Genomic DNA, 23,748 nt, shown 5'->3' on the forward strand with positions numbered 1-23,748 from the left:
TTTCTTAAAACAGGAACTGCCAAACAGGATGAGACCAGAGATCCATCTAATCCAGTCTCATCTTTGACCTCATTCAGCACTGGATGATTCAAGAGGAAGATGTGGGATAATATGATACTAAACTGCTCAAGATAGTTAAGACCAAAGCAGACTGTAACGAACTTCAAAAAGATCTCACAAAACTAAGTGATTGGGCAACAAAATGGCAAATGAAATTTAATGTGAATAAATGTAAAGTAATGCACATTGGAAAAAATAACCCCAACTATACATACAATATGATGGGGGCTATGTTAGCTACAACAAGTCAGGAAAAAAATCTTGGCGTCATCGTGGATAGTTCTCTGAAGATGTCCACGCAGTGTGCAGAGGCGGTCAAAAAAGCAAACAGGATGTTAGGAATCATTAAAAAGGGGATAGAGAATAAGACTGAGAATATCTTATTGCCCTTATATAAATCAATGGTACGCCCACATCTTGAATATGGCGTACAGATGTGGTCTCCTCATCTCAAAAAAGATATACTGGCACTAGAAAAGGGTCAGAAAAGGACAACTAAAATGATTAGGGGTTTGGAACGGGTCCCATATGAGGAGAGATTAAAGAGGCTAGGACTCTTCAGCTTGGAAAAGAGGAGACTAAGGGGGAATATGATAGAGGTATATAAAATCATGAGTGATGTGGAGAAAGTGGATAAGGAAAAGTTATTTACTTATTCCCATAATATAAGAACTAGGGGTCACCAAATGAAATTAATAGGCAGCAGGTTTAAAACAAATAAAAGGAAGGTCTTCTTCACCACACAGCACACAGTCAACTTGTGGAACTCCTTACCTAAGGAGGTTGTGAAGGCTAGGACTACAACAGTGTTTAAGAGAGAACTGGATAAATTCATGGTGGTTAAGTCCATTAATGGCTATTAGCCAGGATGGGTAAGGAATGGTGTCCCTAGCGTCTGTTTGTCAGAGGATGGAGATGGATGGCAGGAGAGAGATCACTTGATCATTGCCTCTTAGGTCCACTCCCTCTGGGGCACCTGACATTGGCCACTGTCGGTAGACAGGATACTGGGCTAGATGGACTTTTGGTCTGACCCAGTACGGTCGTTCTTATGTTCTTATAATCTGCTGCTCATACTTGGTCTCATCCTGATCTTTAACATGGAGATTAACGTAAGCCCCTGAAGCATGGGGTTTAGTAACCCTTCTCCATTTATTAGCAATAACTATTATAGCTCTGGCTGTTCTTGTTATCCATATAAACATCCCATTCATCTTTTAATCTTATTAAATTCTTGGCCTCAACAACTTCCTGTGGCAAGGAGTTCCACCGTCTATTTACACTTGGTGTGAAAAAGCGTTTCCTTTCATCAGTTTTGAATTTAACACTTTCAATTTCATTGAATGTCCCCTTGTTTTTGTGTGATGAGACAATGAACAAACTCCAAATCTACCTTCTCGTGTCTCATTCCCGAAGCTGTGAAAATGTCAACCTTAGTGGATGTGAGGAACTTGAGAAGAGTCCCAGTCAATGTTTAAGTTTGTGTCAATAATATCAGTCTCACTAACTCCTAGTCCAAAGGTTTGAATGTTCCGCAGACTCCTGCACCACAAAGGATGCAAAGTAACTTGACATGCATCATCCAACATTTAGTACTGGGCAGTTAGACCCTTGAACAAAAGGCATTGTAAGTGTTTTACTAACATTAATTTAGCCACATGACATCCCCATGTAGTGAGTAAATTATTCGCCATTTCTCAGATGGGTAAACTGTGGCACGGGTGGGTTAAAAGGACTTGCCCAACTGAGTCCATGGCAGAGCTGGGAATACAAAGCAGGGGTCCTGACTCAATCTGCTCTAACCAGTAGGCAACACTGCAGTCTTCTCAGCTTTCAGAGTCCATGCTATCTCCTGTACATCCGCAATCCTCAGTAAGTGGAAGAGCACACCCTAAACACAGCAGTGATCTAAAACAGCCCTCCCAACAAAGGCCTGTTCCACCACCCTTCCCCTCTAAAGGGTTGCAAACAAATATGCTTTTGGAAATACTGAGTCAGGGTTAATACCTAATCAAGGATAACTGAAGAAATGCATGGAAGATGCAGGGGCTTTTGAAAGAAATCAGAAAGACTAGTAATAGCTGGCCCCTTAACACCAACAACTTTAGCAGGGTAAGAACAGTCCCTTTCCTACCTCTTAAATGTTTGGGAGGGAAAAGGATTAAGAGTCCCTTAAAATAAGAAACATAAGGCAATGCTACACAGATCTGCCAACAGGAGCTGTGCAAATAACCAATATTTCAGTTCACTAAGCAAAAAGTTAAAAATAATTAGCTTGGAGGGGGACGGATAGCTCAGTGGTTTGAGCATTGGTCTGCTAAACCCAGGGATGTGAGTTCAATCCTTAAGGGGGCCATTTAGGGAACTGGGGTAAAAATCTGTCTGGAAATTGGTCCTGCTTTGAGCAGGGGGTTGGACTAGATGACCTTTTGAGGTCCCTTCCAACCCTGATATTCTATGATCTAAACATTTATTTCAACCCAAAACATTCCCGCTCCCCCCCCCCCCAACTAATGGGGGGAAGGGACTGTTTTGTCTTTTTTTATTATTATTTTAAACAACTTTTTGTTTGGAATATTGTTTTATTTAAAAAAAATAAAAAGCTTTGTTTCAGAAATGTCAAAATGTCCCGTTTTCAAGTGGAATAAATTTGGCAAATTTGACAGAGAGATTCATGAAATCTTTTGGTCGACTCAAATCTGCATTTAAAAAAAAAAAAAAATTCATCCAGTTCCATCTCCAAACACAGGAATTTTTAGACTAAACTGACAGGGACACTGTTTTTGTTCTGTGTGTCTCCAGGGGCTAGCACAGTGGAGTCTAAGACTGGAGCTGCTAGGTGCTATCACAATAGAAGTAGGAATTGATTATATAGGAGGCCGGGGGCAGGGGAAGGGTTAAACAGCCAAGCGGAGCTGAGCAAGAGAAGAAACCAACGCCATACAGACTCCTTAAACTCTTGAGGGGAAACAGACCTTGCAATTAAAATACTATGGAAGTTCCACTTGGGAAATGTCATGGTCACTTAGAGACTGCATAGCAGAAAATCCAGCTTCCATGTCTATATCTACACCGAGTTGGCTGCATTCAAGAACTCATAACTGCACAGAAAGGTTTCATAGAAAGGACCATAATCCAGCCCCCCAAAATTGCTCTAGTTATGGAAAGGGGTGTTGTTTTAATAGAACCTCTTAATGTTTCTCTATCTTACAATAAAAATGCAGTGTTATAGCTTGATGCAGTAACATTCCTCTTAGCAGACATATCTGTGCCTCCCTACAGCCAAATAATCAGAGAGAACAGTCTATTCCCAGCAACAGACAATCCCCAGTGTTACAAGATGCTGTACTGTGCTTCTACCAGTCTACAGTAATATGCACTTTGCGCACAGACTGTAAGGCAGCTACCCTTTCCTCTGTACATATGCAACACTGATGCCCCCTAGGGTCTGAGCGTGCCCTATGCAAAGGACATCCAACAATCCATGTGTCACAGTCGAAGTCTCATGTGCTCTGGCAAGCTGCACCTGCACCTCAATCCCACCGCAAGGCCCATGGATTCGGCTGCACGCTGGTGTGGCGGACTAGAAGTTCTGCAGCAGCTCTATTTATATGCAGGCTTTCAAATGAATCCAATATGAAAATACAGTCAGCTCTGGGTTAGTTATTTGGATATTAAAACCAATGCTATGCCGTGCCCACATTGACGGTTTTCAATACAACAGATCACTGTACTGACGATGCCTGACTGCAACGCAGGGGCTGGAAGTCAGGGGAAACCTGGGGACTTCAGCAGATGCAGCTGGAGCTCTGGGGACCTGGAAGCAGCACCGGATTTGTGGGAGAAGCACATCAGCTGCTGCTCCCGCTGAATGTGACCAGCAGCAAAGTAGTTCACAATATTGACATTTAAATTGCCCGCTTCAGGTCTCAGAGTTAATCCCCCATCAAGATTCATGGAGCAGATAACACCTCTCTGAGCTACTGGTTTGGTCCATCTGCACTCCCAGGTAGACACCACTGCACTGGTTACAGTCTCACGGTGTTCAGGTTACCTGCACAACCACAAGCGCTGGGAAAAAGAGGTTGCGGTTTTGTTTGTTTTTTAAATGCAAGACGAGATTCTCAAGCACAGGGCTGGTTCTGCAGCTGCAGGGCTACGGCCTACAAATGGCTGTGATCATACCACTAGCATCAGACCTCCAGAGCGGTGAGGAAGCTTCTCATTTATAATGAAGACGGATCACCCCTCTAGGAGGAGGTGAAATGAGGAACCGCTAGCTGGTGTTTGTACAATGCCTTAAATATGCAACGTTGCTATATATGTGCTAAGAATGTGCAACAACGGCTCAGATGAACGCTCAATAAGATGACCAGATAATGTCTCAGGTGCACCAAGGCTCAAGGCAGAGGGCCAAGCACAGCTCGCGGCGCGACCGGCCCCGCAGCACACAGGACAGCCACGCACATCCGCATCCTCAGCTCTTTCGATGACTCCTTCCATCAACGCCCTTTTTCCGTGGCCGGATTTTCAAGTTAGTTCTCTGTCCTTGAGAGGAAGGCACTCGCAGGAGATCCCTTTCCCAAAGAGCCTGCTCAGAGCAGCAGCGTTGGCCACGCTTCCTCCCACAAACAGAAGTGGTCTGACTCAGACTCAAGCGGACGTCGGTGACCGCTCTACAGCGGCACACAGCACTAAACCACCTGCCTACCTCTCCTATTCATACGGCTCCCCATCCAGCGGGGCACAGTCCCCCTGCTTGAAGCTTGAACATAGACCTAGTTAAGCATCTTCCTATGCAGACCCATCCATGGGTAAGCGTGCCCCCTTGCTGAAGCGGCTGACTCCAGAACCCAACCCCTCAGCGCCGTAGTGCAAGGTCTAGTCAGGCAATACAGAGCCCCAGCTGGTAGACTCGTTATCCTCAGGCAACCTCTAGTCTGCACACTTGCTCCGAACAGCTAACCCTAAAGAGTAAAAGATTCTCACAATTATGAGACTTGGGACTGAAAGACAGGCTCCACTGACCCAGCTGCGCGCACACTTGGGGGGAGGGAGGCAGAAAGGGGGCTGGCATGCAGCCACAAGACAAAGATCTGGAAAGCAATCCCAGCCCAAATGCGTCTTAATTGTTAAGCGAAGGCAAGCGAGACTAAGAGAAAAGCAAGTTCTATGCATCCTCTCTCTCCCTGCCTCGCATCTCGCTCCAAGACCAGAAAGGTACATAAGCACAGAGGTGCTTGCCATGGAGAGCCCGAAAAGCCATTAGCTCATTTATATCTTGAATCCTTCCAGAGAGGGATTTTCATCTTTGCTGCAAGTTTAAAGCTGACTGGACACCTGCTGTAGCAAATGGAGCTGGGTGAAAAATAAGCAAACTTTTCCCATCTGCAGCTGTGTTCCCTGAACGCAGGTCAGAGGCATCGTGAAAACAAACACAGGTGTTCTGTCTGGCCCAGAGACCACAGTCAGGCCCTTCTTCAGAAAAAGCAATTTCCAGTCTAAGAATAAGGCAGGCAGCTGCGTGGAGCATTTAGAGGGAAGTTTCCCCCTCTGGGGTCATAACTGTGGCGTCACTGGGCTCTGTGGTTATTGCTTCTCAGCACTCCAGCTCAAACACACACGTCTTGGTTTGTTTATCTAACCTCTGGCTTTGAAACGCCCCTTGGGATCCGTGAGTCCAGCTCACTCTCACAGGCATATGGGTCCCGCAGTAAAAGAAAGCTTGTCAGAAGCAACAAGTATATTTGTGCATGAAACTCCAAAGCTTCAAGGAGGTGCCACTTGTACGATCAGTTGTCTGATTCTGTTCTCACTAAGGCAACCTTCTCCAACCAGGAGAGGCTGAGAAGAAACACAAGCTGGACAGAGCTCACCACAAGTGAAAGTCTTTTAGTTAACAGTGGTACAGAGATTTTTTCCGGCTTCCAGTGACGATCTACCAAACGAATCGCTGCTACTTTTATTTGGACATAACCCCAAATTAAGTACATCTTCAGAGGAGAAACTGTATTCATTTGCACCTGGCTGCATCATCATTTCAATCCAGGGGGAGGCTTTGATTATATATTATAGAGTAAAAGAAATCAAACTGGGATGCTAAACTGACAGTGCGCTGAAGACGACAGACCAATGCAGCATTACATTTCTCTTTAATTTATAACGGACAATAACTTGTATAACTCCCTCCTCATTTAGACTAGTAGTTCTAGCTCCTCCATTCCCACAGCAAACCAACCGTGACTAAATTTCCTGTCCCCGTTATATTCCAATTAGCTTTAAGCACAGATACTTTAATAGGTTCTGTCAAGTCTCGTACACTAAGCTCTATTTGGCTCTATGCATAATGGAGAAAAAAAGAGTTAGTTTTAATTCCTGCTTAGTTCCCCACAAACCTTTCAAGAAGGATTTCTCTATCCCCTGTCAGCTGGGTGCAGTCGGAGTTTGGAGGATTCCCATATCATTGAGGAGATAGTGGGGGTGCAGGGGGAAAAAAAAAGCTTTGGGGACCTGGAAGCAGCCCCAAAATAATCTGTTGTTTTGGTCCAGGTCTCCATAAGCAGCCACTGACCTTTACCTTAGGATATTGGCATCTCGATTCTCACATGCAAAGCTCTGCATTCGATAACTGCCAGGTTACGGGCATTAATCCTAACCACTGACAGGTAATGCTACCAGGTCATAATGAAAGAGGTAGGTGATCAGCTTGGCCCATGTACCCCACCAGCAACGCGGCAACAAGAATTAAGAGAACAAGTCCTCACTTCAGCAAGGTACTTAGACACGGGCTTGACTTCAAGGACAGCAGTAGTCTCATCAAAGTCAATGGCGCTGCTCACGTGCTTGAAGGTGGACACATGCTTCAATTCCTTGGCGAATCAGGGTCTAAGTGCATGTCAGTGAAAAGATACGTCAGCCCTCAAACAACACATTTCCAAATGCCAACATCACAGCCTGCGCTGGAAAGCCAGGTCACGCTAGGTTATCCTAAATAGGGGAAGAGGACAGACAGCAACGCAATTCACTGTGTCAGTGTCATGATTTTCTGCACCTATCGCTTCCGTCTCTCAAATCAATTTATTTTAATTGCACAGAGAGTTTCCCAAAAAGTGAAGTGAAAATAAGCTATAAACTTTGCAGGTGTTTTTGTGTAAAATCCCATCTGAACAGCTATCACTCTGCTCTGTGGAAATAGCTTTTGCCAGGCAGACAGACTAGTCCCAACATGTCAGCTCATATCCTGGGTCAAGGTCTAGCAGGCTGTGAGTCAACACAGCTTTCTCGGCTGCAGCCTACAACCACTGGGAAGCCCTAGGCAGTCCCTACATGAGGCATTCTTTAAAAAAAAAAAAAAAAGCCTCCCTTATGAAGGAAGCCCAGAATTAGCAGTGCCACGGGGGGCCATTCTGCAGCGAGGAATGTGAAAGTGGAGTAGAATGGAATGTACAGAAGTCAAAGTTTTAAAGATTAAAAGGGAAAAACATGTTGGCTTTCTTCCATGCAATTGTTACAGGCAGAGCTCACTGAGGGGAAGCCACGTGTAAAATCCCAAGTGGGAAAACCCGCAATTACTGCACAAGAAACTCCTTGTGAAGCCAAAACTCAAGTGCAAACTTTCCTGGCGACTTGGGCTCCATATACAAAAAAGGAGTCAGATGCACATGACAACTGCCTGGTTGCAGTGGGACAACCAGTGTGAGAAGGAATGTGGTGGGTGTCTAAATGAGGAATGTGTTGAGGCCAATAAAGTTTGGATTCATACAAAATTCACTTACAACTTTCTCCTACAGTAGAACCTCAGTTACGAACCCCTCGGGAATGGAGATTGTTCCTAACTCTGAACAAAACGTTATGGTTGTTCTTGCAAAAGTTTACAACTGAACATTGACTCAATACAACTTTGAAACTTTACTATGCAGAAGAAGAATGCTGCTTTTCCTTTATTTTTTAGTAGTTTACATTTAACAGTACTGCACTGGATTTGCCTTTTTTTTTTGGTCTCTGCTGCTGCCTGATTGTGTACTTCTCGTTCCAAATGAGGTGTGTGGTTGACTGGTCAGTTTGTAATTCTGGTGTTCGTAACACTGCGGTTCTACTGTACTTGTATTAAGACACCTTCTGCCATAACATCTTTATTCTCAAATCATCTGCCCACGTTTACAACTACTGACCCAAGACTTCAGATGCTCACAGAAGGCAGTGGCTGAGATCTATTTAGTATGTGTAGGGCCCTACCAAATTCACCGTCAGAGGATTTTTAAAATTGTAAGTGTCATCATTTAAATCTGACATTTCATGGTGCTGTGATTGTAGGGGTCCTGACCCAAAAAGGAGTTCGGGGCGGTCACAAGGTTATTGTAAGGGGGGTTGTGGTACTGCTGCCCTTACTTCTGTGCTGCTACCGGCAGCAGCGCTGCCTTCAGAGCTGGGCAGCTGGAGAGCGGCAGCTGCTGGCCGGGAGCCCAGCTCTGAAGGCAGAGCCACCGCCAGCAGCAGCGCAGAAGTAAGGATGGCGTGGGATGGTATTGCACCCTTACTTCTGCACTGCTGCCTGCAGACCTGAGCCCTCAGTCAGGAGCCACTGCTCTCCGGCCGCCCAGCTCTGAAGGCCGCAGCACAGTAATAAAGGTGGCATGGGATGGGATTGCCACCCTTACTTCTACGCTGCTGCTGGCGGGACGCTGCCTTCAGAGCTGGGTGCCCGGCTAACAGCCACCACTCTCCAGCCACCCAGCTCTGAATGCAGCACAGAAGTAAGGGTGGCAATACCGTAACCCCTCTAAAATAACCTTGTGACCCCCCTGCAACCTCCTTTTGGGTTAGGCCCTCCAATTTCAGAAATGCTGGTCTCCCCCGTGAAATTTGTATAGAACTGGGTAAAAGCATACAAAAGACCGGATTTCACATTCTGTGATGCATTTTTCATGGCCGTGAATTTGGTAGGGCCCTAAATATGTGATAGAAGCACCAATTGGGAAAGGGCCTGATTTTACTGCAACATGAGGGCAAAGAGACCAGTGCTATGCCTGCCCCTCAGTGGAACACCCTAGGCATTGACTTGGCAGTTCCAGTTCTCTCAGATCTCAAGTTGCCCCTCTCCACCACGCATGTTGAGAGGTAAGCGGCAAACTTGCTCAAAGCCGGCTGTGGCATTCTACACCTCAATAATGCTGGAGACCATCAACCAGTGAGAAAAGGTAATAAAGAGTTAATGAAGGGAACGTGCAGGCCAGAGACCGGTAATCTCCCTTAATAGAGCACAGTATACTCGAGTAATTAAAACCTAAGTAATTAAAACACAGGGAGAGGTCATCAACCAGAATAGCAGCATGGCCCCAAGCTTTAAGAAATCCAAACCCTGCCAGAGAGATCAAGCTAAACTCCAGCAGAGGCTGTTACAGTCAGGCCTGCACGGATCCCATTCACAGCACCGCCACCCACACACACAACTCATCCCCGCAGCTTGCATCCTCTTTTATACTGTTGCTTTATTTGGTTTCTGTGAACACTGAGCTTGTCAACCAATAGGGAAGGGAGTCAACAGGAAGTGCAGGAAGGACAGCCTGCTGACAGGGTCTGATTTAAACAGGCAATGCTGGGTAGAAATGGTGGGCCAGCTTTACTTCTAGCAAGACCAGGGAGATCTAGTATGCCAGCCAATACACTTGGACATGTTAAAAAACAGTGTCATTAAGATGCAACTTTTGCTACTGGAAATGATTTTCTGGATGCAGTCAAAGGGCTGTATTTGTGCCATCTGAAGCAGGGTGGAGGAGGGAGCACTCGTAGCTATGCATTTCTAGGACACCTTACAAAGGATCTCAAAGGGTTTCAAATATTAGTTGAGCACTAGGTAGACAAGGGATTTTATAATGATCACTTCACCCACTGCTGCAATGCAATTTGCAACAGCACTACAGGACAGGAACTGACCGCCACCACAGCCTGGAGGGGGAATTTAATTAGCCAGACTGTGCTTTTTCAAGAGACTGTGGGGTTAGCATATTGGTCTCTTGCGGAAAGAATCACGTCATCTTTAGTAGTAAGTAGTAAGAAACACTTTCGTTGCCTTTCATCACAGCTCCCTGCAGAAGCACAGGATGCTAGGGCAGTGGTATCGTAACGGCTCAGAAGAAATGCCCTTGATCAACACCATCTCCTGCTTGGATCCCCGCAGGTCTCCCATCCGAGTACTGCCCGAGTCTGAGCCTGCTCCGCTCGCAAGATCGGACAACCACTATGGCTGCAGAGAAGAGACCTAGCTCCAAAAGACAAAGGAGCCACTTAACCAAAGGGAAGAGTTCCTCTTCAATGACAGAAGAATCACACTAGCTTTAAGACCGCAGAGAAACCCTGCATGGAAAGATGTGGACGGTAAGAGCAGATACCTACTTGACTGCACTGAGGTATGCAGACAGCCGAATGCCTGCGTAGGGGACATAGGGGTGTTCTGTTCTTGAACAATTACGATCAGCAGACACAGCAAGGGAGCCCAGAGCGCATCCCTGACAGGCAGTTGCACCTGTTGCAGAATCTGCCAAAATGCATTTTCTTGACCCATGCAGGAAAACTGCTTTTTCAGCCGTCCCCATTAAGTCCTTAGGAAGACTGTGTTTATACACATGCACCATGAAGGGATATTTATCGGGCCAGCTAGTCCAGACCCGCAGATATTTCCCAGACAACCCCACAGCTGACTCACGCAATTACCTGACCCCGCACATTTATGGTTTGTCAAACGTATTACGGCCACCTGCCAGCTCTTGCAGCAGAACATTTCCCCCTTATAACATCAGCTCCCCAGCCTTTGGTTCGTACGTTGAATTGCCATTCTGCATTATATTTACTAAACACACAAGGCCCTGACCACCTTTATAATAAACTTCAGAGACTTCCAACTGGACCAGAAGAGCCCCCAGATGTGCTACTCTGGGCTGGTCTACACAGGTTTTTTGGAGCAGAAGTAGAGCTAGTTAAAGCAGTACAAATCAATGAGTGGGGATTGCAATTATACCAGTAAATAAGTGCTTATACTGGCATAGCTTATTCATGAATTGACTGGACTACAAGCACCTTTCCCTCGGGATAGCTATGCCCACACTAGGGGATTGAACTGCCTTAGCTTTATCACTATTAAAAAAAAGATCACCTCCTACCCAAAATATGTTCAAATCAGTATGAACACAGAGTGTAGACCAGGGCTCAGTATAATCACACAGAGCATTTTATCCGCTCACATCTTAGCGCCCATGGAAAGGAAGCTATAGGCAAAATCTCTTACAAATTCACTCCTCTACCCCAAGACTAAGATACCACGATGCTATGTTGGATCCCAATGGGGAAATACAATATTTGTAGCTCAATTCCCAGTCTTAAGAGACCTTCACCTGCATGCCACTCACGCAGTGTCCACCTCCCCCAAAAATAAAGGAGCAGTAGCGTTTACCTGATGCTTTACCCAAATCTAGTGTCCTGGACTCAATATCAACCTGTCCCCCCACCCCGATCAGATATTCATCCTCATGATCTGCTGGTACCAAAAAGAGCTCCTGAAAAATCAAAAGTTGTGTTACTGTTTTTATATCCCTGGAAGGTGCCAAAAACCTCAAAGTCAACGTGACGAACAAGAGTACATTAGCCTTGTATACAAAAAGGACATGCATCACCAGTTGCCTTAACCTCTCTCTACTCCTAGCAGCCCCTTGGGCAAGGAGAGCCATGGCATTGCTGGAAACATACAACTGTGACATCGCACTCCTGGAACTTGGCACCAGCAGCTGGACTCAGTTCTGGCAGACACTGGTGCCAAACCACAGCCTATGGTTAGCCACCTCTTCTGGGAAATTACTTGTATTGTGCACTGTGGAGGTTTACTCCTTTCCAGCATTAGAATTTTTTTGGGGGGGGATGAGGTAACTTTGTGGTAAGTTTTGTTTCCCTCCCCATCCTGCCTTCCGTTGGTCTACACTAGACTTTTTTAAATCTGGAGTGAACACGATTGTAAAATACATCCAGTTAACTGGCAAACTTGTTAAAGCTTTAAGATATGTGGCCCGGAACAAATATTCGGGGAGCGTCTACACACTAACCTCTACAAAAGGTGTTATCAAGGCACTCAATTAATTAAAACGACTAGTGTACATGAACCCTTGGAGGGAAGGAGGGAGGTTATAGTGCGTCTAACTAATTCAGTTATTTTATGCACCCCACATCATCTTGTTTCACTCTGGAAGTTTCTACAGAGCAGGCACCAACTGGGCAATCACCTTTATGCTGTACATCATCAACAGAGTTTCTTCTCCTTATTTCCTTGTAGGTGGACCCATAAGGGGGGTGGGAGGGAGAGCGGGAAAAGTGGTGTCATTTTCTCCCCAGTCTGCTGCTGCCATACCCCAGAGTAGAGACAGCACAAATCAGACAACCCTTTGAGTCTGCAGTGTTTAATTTTGGAGGTGGAAGGAATGTTTTGGATTAAGATAATTTTTAAAAGAGTCTAAACTCCATCACTGAATTTTATTAGACAGGTAAGAAGGTTCCAGTGGTTAGGTCACTAACCTAGGACATGCGAGACTCAGGTTCAATTCTCTGCTCCGCCACAGACTTCCTGTGTGACCTTGGGCACTTAGCCTCAGTTTCCCACCTGTAAAAATAGGGAAAATAGCACTTCCATACCTCATGGGGTGTTGTAAGGATAAATATTGAGACCTACTGATGAAGTGCTATATAAGAGACCTAGCTATTATTACCTGGAATCTTTAAAATCAAGATCAGGTGTCTATGTGATATGCCCTAGTTCAACCACAAGCCACTGGGCTTGATGCAGGAATTCCAGCCTGGGCAATGCAGGAGGGGAGACCAGGTGATCTTGTGCCTTAAAACCTATGAATCAAAAATGTTTTCATATTTCTCATTTAGAAAGCGTTATGAAGGCAGCCGCATGCAAAGCAGCGAGATTGTACTGAATGTTTGCCTTTCTCAAGGGCTTCAAAGGGATGTGTTTTGACATGTAGTATGACTGCACTGTTTTAGGGCTCGTCTTCACTGCTGCGTTTTTTACCATGGGTGCTATCCTGAGGTAAAAAACCACAGTGAAGACACAGTACAAGGTCAGCACTATACCCCTGCCTGGGATTGACCTGGGTGAGTTTACCTTGAGGAAAAAGTAACATGCCTGGTCTTTCTTGTCTTTGCTCATGCACGCTAGTTACCCTGAAGTAAAAAATACGTATTTAGCAGTGAAGACCAGGCCTTCATGTCTAGCATGCTCCGGATGCAAAGGAAGACAGTGATGGGGAGGAAGGGGAGCTGTTTTCTGACCTGACATGGTGGGAAGAGAATAGGAGTATCTAACGGTCAGCATAACAGATTCCTTCCCCAGGGATGGCACCTTGATGCAATTGGAAGGCTCGTGCATTCCAATCACCCTGAGAGCTTTGCTGGCAGGAGTTTTTAACTCCTGGAAGGACCACCCAAGCCAGACAAGAAGCAGGCCACTGGTCCTCCAGAGTGGGGTTGAACGACAGGCCAACAACCTGGCCTCCTTAAAAAAAAAAAAAAAAAAAAAGGTTCCACTCTAGAGACACAAGGCAGCCATTCCAGTAAACAGCATGATGGACAGGGACAGCACAGCCCTGTTCATGCCCTAAACAATGTCTAAAGGCACTGGAAGGATTCAGAGCCAAACAGATGCTTACGACAATCTTCTTACCTTCACTTGTATCACAGTCAAAATCCCGGGCTACGTTTGGCCCTTAGGAATATTAAGCAGAATCCAGCCAGCAAAACAGAACATCAACACGCAATTAGAAATACAGGGATGTCTAAGCAAAATATTTTACTGGCTCCAAAGGAGTTCTTCCTGTCTGTGAAATGGCAATAGACACAGTGCAACAGAGTTTCTTCAGGAGGAGTGCAGAGAGAGCTTCTCTATGCCTTATAATTGTTAAATGAATAACATATACACTACATTAAAATACAATCACACTGAAAATTGGGAATGCTCCTGCTTTTTGCAGGTTCAGAACTAAAATTCCCCGTTGTGCCTCCATACTAAAGCATTCACTATATACAAGGCGACCCACTGCAAAACCTGGACCGAGCCTCCAATATGAATGCCTTATTTTTTGCCTGACCTTTATTTGAACGCAACTGGGTGTTATCAGGTGCAATAACTGTAGGAACAGTATGGACTGCACATGACAGCTCAGGAATCTAAGTCCACTGAATTGCATAACCATTTAACCAAGCTGCATTCCACATGGAAGGCAGTGAATAATCCACCCAAAGGGTGCAGTGCCTAAAAACGCAGGCTGGACTAGTCAATGCTAATTCACACTATTTATTTACCCACACCTGAGCAGAGCATATTGCCAGGAAAGCAGCAGTTCATTCACAGATGATTTTTCTGTATCTCCTGAAATGCAGCTGCCCTTTAATAAAAGTCTAGTTTCAATTCAAGCCCCACTGCAAAGAAAAATTTGACACACCTTTTTTTTTTTTATTAACCCTCTCTTTTAAAATCTAATTTTGCAGCCACAATAACCGCAATCCACACAGAGGGCCATTGCTCCAGGAAAGACAGATCCAGCAGTTCACATAAGTGTGCATGAAAAGGGAAGTAAAAGCAGATGGGTTTGAAAAGCAGAGGCTCTCATGCATGACATCTGACATTTCTCAGTCACTCATTCCTTCCTGTCTCAGAGGAGAATCTCAGACCACAAGAGAAGAATGTGCTTTTGCTACCTTGTTACTGGTGCTACAGAAACTCCCCCAAGCGCAGTTCTCATACAGATTCTCTTCCAGATGTCCTAGTTGCATTTCTCCTCATTTCAATGCTGTAACTTTCTACCTACCTTATTGGGGGAAAGCTACCAGGATCTTTGTTTCTCAGGACACATAAAAACACCTTTTTTGCATCCCTTTCCACCTGCCTCCCCCTCTCACCCCCCGTTTTAGAACCCAAATGTCCCCTTAATTCTTTTAATTAAAGCATCTGTTTTTCAGAACAAAGAACAGCATGGACTTCAAAAACAAAGCACAGTAAAAAGCAAGCCACATTCTGAGCCTCTTATCTGTGACAGCATCCCACTTAAATCTATGGAAGGGTGAATTATACACAATTGCAAAGCTGAAGGCATAGTTACACTTTATATATAGTCCATGCAAGGTGTTTATGCTGGACAGACAGAGCCTCCCACCCATCATCATTCCATTCACAAGTGTTACATGCAACAGTTCGAAGTTACACAGCATCTAAAGAAACTGCAAAGGTCGAAGACAATGCTACGAGTAAACAGAAATGACCGTCTAATTTTGAAAGCTGCAATGGGATATTTGTAGCTCTTCCATTTGAGAGTTACAAAGAAACGGTCCCTGTTTCATATCCTGATCAGATTAAGACCAAGAAACGGAAGCAATAGATAAGAGGAAGCTGACTCTGCCAGACTCCACGCAATGAGTTTCCCCAAACAGAAGCGAACGCTGGAAATTCAACCTACCCAAGAGGACGGCCACAGTGATCTAATGCCGCGATGGTCAACGAAAGGCAGTCTGTGCAGTCTAATCAAACTAAGCCTTTCTTGCAGAGCAAACAACAGGCGAGCAGTGCTCACCCACCAATAAGTTCCTGTCCTGAAGGGCTTATGTTTCAAAGGTACAAAGCAAGTCAGAGGAGAACAGAATGGTGGTGTGCAGTCACGGTAGCTGAGCACTCATGGGATGGGAGTAGAGCAGTGGTTCTCAAACTGTGGGTCGCAACCCTGTTTTAATGGGGGTCGCAAGGGTTGTCTTAAAAACTTGCTGGGGCCCAGGGCCAAAGCTGAATCCTGATCCCCATCGCCCAGGGCCGATGCTGAAGCCCGAGGGTCTGCCCCCACCCCCCATCCGGGGCAGCGGGGCTCAGGCTTTGATTCCCCCTCCATGTAGTAATTTTTGTTGTCAGAAGGGGGTCGCCGTACAATGAAGTTTGAGAACCCCAGGAGTTGAGGTTTCCAGAGGAAGCAGTTGCTTGGTCAAATAACTGGGCGGCTGATCCGAACATAGATCACAGCATAAGAGGAGACAAAGGAAGCAGACCAGGAAAATGCACAGGTCAGACAAAGGGTGGTAAATGATATGGACAGAGATGGAGTTATCAATCTCAGGCCCATATGAGAACCAGGTAATCAGTATACTTGAATGGACTCAAAAATTTAACTATACATACTAGAAAGCAACAGGGCATGCATGTGTTAGATGACGCAGAAGGGCACCCAGAAGGACATTAGCAGCAGTTGTATTTCAGGCAGGCACTAGCTCTTCTCAAAAGACTAGAAAGGTCAATCCATATAGCCAGCAGCTTTGAAATGCAGATAATTTTAAAATACCCGTTTTCCCCCAAGCAAGTATGGGCATGTTCTGAAGGAAGCATAGTCCCTGCACTCACTATCTGCCTACAGGCGAAGAACCTTGCAACTAAGTGCATGATTCCTTGCAAATCCTTCTCCTGTATTGGGCTCATGCCCTGGTCTCATCCAGCTTCTCAGCAGAGCACCGACTCTCAGCACCATCGTCAGACAGAAAAGCTGCTAAGGAAAGAGAGAGGCTCACCTCTCCTTTCCATCGGGCCCACTCACTATTGCCTCTTTAAGCAGCATAGCTGACCTCCTTCCATCCAGGAAACTAGTTCTAGCATATGTTCCCTTGCATATGAGTCAGCAGCTCCATTCAGAACCATTATATCGCTGCTGATTCATACCACAGTTACACAGCAAACAGGAAACTCAAGTTCACATTCCCCCTGTTTCAGACACAATCATTTCAAACAAAGTCATATTTACGTGTTGTTCATCCACTCACATGAGCCCTGATTTCAAGTTTCCTGTGTATCATCCTGGGACAAGAAAAGTCCCCCAAAATCTAAATCCAGTTTATTCCAGTGACAAACGAGAAGCAGTAATTAAATCTCATGCATTCCTTTCCTGCCTTCATCCTGCTGGCCATCACTAATCACAGATCTGGAGTGATCTGCCCCCTCTTAATCAGAATTATCAGGAATCATTTTTCCTCTCCACCTCCACCCTTTCCTTTCCTCCTCAACCCACCCCAATGTAATTTCTTATTATGTCAGCTGCCTAGTTTAGGATTGTAAATACCTCAGGGCAGAGAGCTTGTCTTCTTACTCATTGGTAAGGCACAAGGCATACCACTGGACCTATACAAATAATAACGTCCATGACACATGCTCACGTTTGTTAGCTGCACATAACAAGGACACATGGGAAAATCTGGCAAGACCTGACAGACATGCACTCGTCAAGTCAGGCTGTGTCATAACTCAGAATCAATGTCAGATACAGCGAAAGATCAAACACAGCTCTGCTCAAAAGCCAGGAGCACTAGAGGGACAGATGTTGCATGTAAAGGAAATACACAGGAATTTTCTCTCACACTATTGAAGTTACATCACAGGCTACTGCTCTGTACCTGCACCACTCTCATACACAGAAATTTACATTCGCAGGACACTGCAAAGTTTACTAAGCTGCAACAGCGATTTTCTTTTAAAAACAAAAACAAAAAAAACCAGTTGCTATCATCTTTCCCGGGGGTCGGCAACGTTTGGCATGCGGCTCGCCAGGGTAAGCACCCTGGCGGGCCGGGCCAGTTTATTTACCTGCTGACGCAGCAGGTTCGGCCGATCGCGGCCCCCACTGGCCACTGTTCACCGTCCTGGGCCAATGGGAGCGGCAAGAAGCCGCAGCCAGCACATCGCTCGCCCGCACCGCTTCCCGTCGCCCCCATTGGCCCAGGACGGTGAACAGTGGCCAGTGGGGGCCGCGATCGGCCGAACCTGCCATGTCAGCAGGTAAATAAACTGACCCGGCCCGCCAGGGTGCTTACCCTGGCGAGCCGCGTGCCAAACGTTGCCGACCCCTGATCTTTCCCATAGCTCTATTTAAGTAATGCAGTCATGAAGTCCCAAGAAACATAATTTTATTGCACTTTTGCCTATGCTGTTCTTCGAGTGGACATTTCCTCCAGAATTTGCAACTAAAATCTTTGGGATTGAATGGTTAACTGGCCTGACCCCCCGTTTTATTTTTCTAAAAAGTACAAAATACACAAAAATAATGATTTTGCATCATGACAATGACACAGGTCATTACTCAGATTGCATATGAAAATGCTGACCCAGCTTGGCTACAAACTGACATCAGAATGAAAGAGAGTGATAACAACTGGTGTGTGTGCACTGCAATACAAACCCTAACTTTTGACATACCAGCGGGCACTTAAAACTAATATTTTGTTGTTTTTATTTCTCATACTGTCTCTAGTAGACATTTATTCAGCTGAGCAGACTGACTGTTTAACCAGTAGGTTTAGTTACTGTATTTTAGTCTAACGTTTCCAATGAAAGCCAGTCAGTCTTGCTCAGTTTTAGACTGTAACAAACGCAACACCTCAACAAAGGACAGACACAGTACACTGCCCCATTGATCCACCTATGGAAATCACTCGTCTGTTTATTCAGCCACAAACTTACTGCAGTAATTGAGCCAAAGTAGTAACGTAGTGCAATAAAACCAAAGCACTGAGGCTTGTAATCAGCATATTTCTCTCTATGAGCAACTTTAATCGTATCCAGCTTTCTAACATCTTAGGCCACAATCCTGCAAACACTTGTGTGTGTGCACATAGTCCCATTGACTACTATGGAACTACTCACCTGCTTCAAGTTAAGCATCTATGTACGTCACAGCAAGATCAAGGCCTTAGATTGTAAATTCCTTGGAACAGGGAACCAGTCTTTCATATTTGTTTATATAGAACAAAAATCCTGCTAGGCTCTTTACAAAGAACTTGAATACAAGAGAAGATTCTAGTCTACATAACTGAGGTAAAGTAAAAGAGACACAACTATTGCTACCTATTAATTTCTGGCTGTAGAGCAAGTATGCAGATAACAGGTAATTTACACATGAAAGATTAGGCAACAGTCAGGTATCTTCCCAGTTTATGTAACTCTACTCAAGTAATATACAGTCCATATTTCAATGCTTGAGTCAGGACTGAGGAATATGCTTGTAAAGGTTTTTTGTCTCTCTCGCTACACCCAGAAAGAGACCAATGCAAAGCCCTCCATCTGAATGCTCTGACACCATATTCAACACTTTTGAAGCCCAGAGCTTCAGTAATGCCATAGCTCCTTCTCCAACCACCACTTCCAGACCCCTGACTTTCAAACAGCATCCAAGTTGGAATAGTAGTGGGGAAACATTTAGTCTGATCCAACTGGAATTATATGGGTTCATAGAGTTTGTTCTGATGTTGGACTCTCAGGCTGTCAAGCCTTTGCAGTTGCGCAGGAACGGACCAAATGGCGAACAATTGCTACGGCCGACTGCGTTGAAGAAGAAGAACTGGAATTGCAGAGATTTCACTCACTATGACCAGGCTACAACTCTGGTTGTTAATACCACAAATGTTTCCCTAAGTGGCATCCCCATCCATGAGCAAACAACACCAACACTACTGTGAATCCACCTTGCATTAAAGGTCTCTTATTACGGTGGGTTCCTGTAAATCAGATTAGCAGTATCAAGACACATGCAAATCTGATCTTGTCCATGAACCAACCCTGTCCCACCCACCCTCTTTCTTTGATTTGTGGCTGCTCCTGTTGCATTAATGCCATCCTCCACATACCCAGCAACAGACAGGCTGCCCCTTCCCAGTCTCAGCCAATCTCAGCCTTGTATAGAGGGTCTCCCGCAGCAGCATTCCACCTGTAGGTAGCAGATACTCTTCCCCAGCTATACTGGACGATGGGAGAGGAAAAGAACTAGTGATGTGAAACGTCAAAACATGCACCTGCCACCAGGTGCAAGTGGCTGCCTGGCCAGCCACCGTGCTGACAGAGCACACACCAAAATCTGCCCCACTGGCTGGAGAATTGTAGTCAGTCAAGGAGCTCAGGAGCAGAGTCAATCTAAACTCTAGGTAGTTACAGGGGAGAAGAACGAGGAGGTGGGCAGAAGATTTTAGGCGAACCAGGCGCACCCTGTAACCGAGGAGGAGAACCAGAGAGCATGCTGGCCAATGGATGCAGATGGGGCAGTGGGAGAGACAGAATATACCCAGCTCGGGATGTTGGCTAGAGGTATAGAACCAGCAAGGAGGACCCCCCGCCTGTAACCCAGCACGGCAGAGGCACCTCCAGGCGCACTGGGGGGGACCCCCAGCCCGTAACCCGAAGGGGGAGCACCCCGCATGGAGGGCAAAGGGACCCCGTAACTTGGAGGAGGCACCCCCAGCGCGGCGGGGTCCCCGGGGAGCGCATTGGGGGGACCCCCCGCTCCGTAGCCCAGAAGCGGAGCACCGCGCAGGGGGGGACCCCGTTGCCCGGAGGGGGGACCCCCCCCGCCCGTAGCCCAGCGAGGAGGCTGCAGCTGGGGTGAAACCCCCCGATCTTTCCTACCTCTTGGGAGGGACATGGCTGGTCTCGGCGCTGGGGCGGCGGCGCGGGCCGGGCGCTGGGCTGAGCGGAGCTAGGCGCTGGCGGAGGCCGGGGGCGCTGCGCGGGATCGGAGCATGTCCCCGGGCGGCACGAGCCCGGCTGGTGTAAGGCGAGATACTGAGCGCCGGGCTGGCGAGCCGCGCAGCTGGGCCGAGCGCAGCCAGCCACGCCCCCACAGCCGGAACTCTATCGCCATTGGGTCCTCGGATGAAGGGGCGTGGCCATACCAGAGTAGCCACGCCCTCCTGTCCCACAAGGCGCTGACCTCCAGCCTAGATGCTGAGATTTGGGGGAGAGGGGGAAATTCCACCCCTCCCCCCGGACAATGACCCACTTCCTGACCCAGGATAGTCACTCGTTCCCCTTAGGGAGTCTGGTCCACTGGGGCGAAATCCGCGATGGCCACAAAATGTGGCCGCGTCACATTAACCCATAGCCGCCCTGTGGCAAGAGTGGCCACGTTCCATTCAAAATGTGGCCAAGGACAAGTCAGAACATCGCCGGCCTGTCCGATTATTATAAACGGTGCCATGTTGCAGCAAAATGTGACTGCACCAGGTTCAAAAAGTGCTGAGCACATCACGTCCCAAACGCAGCGACATCTTGGCAAAACGCTGCCACCGAGCATCAAAACGTAGCCGCGATGAGGCAAAATGTAGCTGAATCTTGTGAAAACGCAGACACCGTGCAGCAAAACATCACATTGCAACAAAGCATCCCTGCGTTTCATCATCAGAGTGTCATCGTATTGCTTTCCAAATGTTGCTCCGTTGCATCAAGCTGAATCACGTGGCAGTGAGATGTCATCAAATTCCATGGAACTGTCATTGCTACACCACAAATCATCACAACACAGTGACACTCCACAAACCACCTCTGAAATATGCAGGACACCAGATTTCAGGGCAGATGCCAGTTTAGGCTTTCAGGCCGATACTTTTACCTCAAGGAATGTTGCTGGAAGAAGACAAGTTACCAGCCACAGGAAGTCTGGTATTTTCTCACTCCCGTTGCTGCTTTCTCTCCCTGATGAATCCCAATCCCACAGCCTCCCTCTCTGCTCTAAAGCCCCTCCATCACTCCTTATGCTGCTGCCTTCCCTCCTCCGTCAATCCCACCATCTCCTTCCTTTCCCCAGCCTGAAAGAGTCTCTAGGATACCATGTGCCTCTCCTTCCTCTTGTATTTGACTCTGCCACCCTTCTCCAGAGCCTGCAATTCCCTAATGGTTTGTAGTCCCTCCACACACTGCTGCCTTCTCTCATCCTGCTCCTACTGTCTCCTTCTCAAGATTCTGACACCATGTACGGATTCAATGATCGTCCCCCATACATAGCTATGTCGTGTTTACGCTCCATGCTTTTAAGGCAGAGGTGGGCAAACTGCGGCCCGCGGACCACATCCAGCCTGCGGGACCGACCTGCCTGGTCCTTAAGCTCCTGGCTGGGGAGGCTAGCTCCCTTCCCCCGCAGCCTCAGCTCACTGTGCCGCCAGTGCTCTGGGCGGCGGGGCTGCAAGCTCCTACCGGGCAACGTGGCTGCGAGAACCGCCAGCCTGCCCCGGTGCTCTAGACTGCGCGGCGGTGTGGCTGGCTCCAGCCGGGTGGCGCGGCTGCCAGTCCTGGTGCTCTGAGCGGCATAATAAAGTGGTGAGGAGCTGGGGGGGTTGGATAAGGGGCAGGGGGTCCTGAGGGGCAGTCAGGGGACAGGGAGCAGGGGGCAGTTGGATCAGCATGGGAGTCCGGGGGGGCCTGTCAGGGGGCAGGGGTGTGGATCGGGGTTAGGGCAGTCAGAGGACAGGGAGCAGGGGGGTTTGGATAGGGGATGGGGTTCCAGGGGGGCGGTTGGGGCAGGGGTCCCAGGAGGGGGCGGTCAGGGGACAAGGAGCAGGGGGGATTGGATGGGTCGGGGGTTCTGAGGGGAGCAGTCAGGGGGTGGTAAGTGGGAGGGGGCGGATAGAGGGTGGGGGCTAGGCTGTTTGGGGAGGCACAGCCTTCCCTACCCAGCCCTCCATACAGTTTTGGAACCCCGATGTGGCCCTCGGGCCAAAAAGTTTGCCCATCCCTGTTTTAAGGTATGCACATTGAGAGGAGAAGCAGGTCATCCATAACGCCCCATCCTCTGCCTCACCACACTGTCACCCCAGGTACCAGGAAGAACCCCCTGGTTTGTCCCTAGGACCGCCGCAGAATCGAATTGATAGGAAGGCTGTTTGTAAGACTTGTTTGGGGAATACTGACATTTCAGTTGTGCTGATTGTGCCACCTAGTGGGAGGAATATTAAGGCAATCACAGTTGTTAGGCCAAGAAATGGATCCGATTTGACAGGTAGCCCATGCTAAATGACATATTTTAAGGGTCTCTGAATGGCTCAGAGATTGATAATGAAATACTAAGTCTCCCACCTCTAGGTCACTGGTTCAAATCCAGCATAGGAGTAACCAAGCATTGTCACGGTCTGATAACAGACTGGTGGCCTCTGGCCATTTGCCAGTAGATAAGTGTCTACCTGGTAAAAATCACTGCATCAGTTGGCCCCGTTGTGGGCATCAGCAGAGAGGCCAGAAACTAATGACACTCTGGAGAACCTCTGTTTCAGCTCTACAGCTGGCCCTTCCAGGTTTCTTTAGCACAAATGTTGGCTTTGCATTTTAATAGCCAGGGTTTATCGACCATAGTGAGGGAGGCCTTGCAGCGGCTCTGCTCCAACAGGGAGCTGAGTGCCAGCATTTCTTCCAAGGGAAAACAGACACTTCCCGGTGCTCCTTCTTGCTCCCTCATCATCCCTGCCATTGTCCTGGGCTCACACAAACCCTCAGGAGCTCCTCTGCTTTCCCATCACCCTCTGGCATGCTGCTGTTTCCTATCTCTGTCCTGGTCTGCAGCATTAAATGAGTGCCTCTCCTGTCCCATCTCTCCCGTGCTTTGCTCCCTGGCTCAGCCCTGTGTGGTGGGTTTTGTATTATGGACAAACATCCAGCAAGTGCTAAGGTCAAAACGTTCATGTTTAAGGAGCCCGACTTAAGGCATCTCATGTCTGCTTTTCAGAGCTGCTGAGTACCCATAGCTCCAAATCAAGAGGGTGGGAGTTTCGGATGCACAGCAGTTCTGGCAATCAGCCCCTAAGTACCTCAGTTAGGGCACCCAAGAATGGAAGCACTCATGATTAGTGGCCACTTTTGAAAAGGGA

At 47.2% G+C, this 23,748-nt stretch overlaps 1 protein-coding gene across 1 annotated transcript in view; it reads right to left on the reverse strand.

Annotated features, from left to right (window-relative positions):
• MAP2K3 (mitogen-activated protein kinase kinase 3) overlaps positions 1–20,710 on the reverse strand; it is a 51,869-nt gene extending 31,159 nt beyond the window's left edge. The window contains exon 1 of the mRNA XM_005289052.5: positions 20,522–20,710. Within this exon, the coding sequence (XP_005289109.2) occupies positions 20,522–20,537 (16 nt within the window). The 5' untranslated portion in view covers positions 20,538–20,710. The remainder of the gene's footprint in view (positions 1–20,521) is intronic.
• Between the last annotated feature and the right edge of the window lie 3,038 nt (positions 20,711–23,748).

Source organism: Chrysemys picta, chromosome 10 (assembly GCF_011386835.1).
Source record: "Chrysemys picta bellii isolate R12L10 chromosome 10, ASM1138683v2, whole genome shotgun sequence".
Taxonomy (NCBI): Eukaryota; Metazoa; Chordata; order Testudines; family Emydidae; genus Chrysemys; species Chrysemys picta.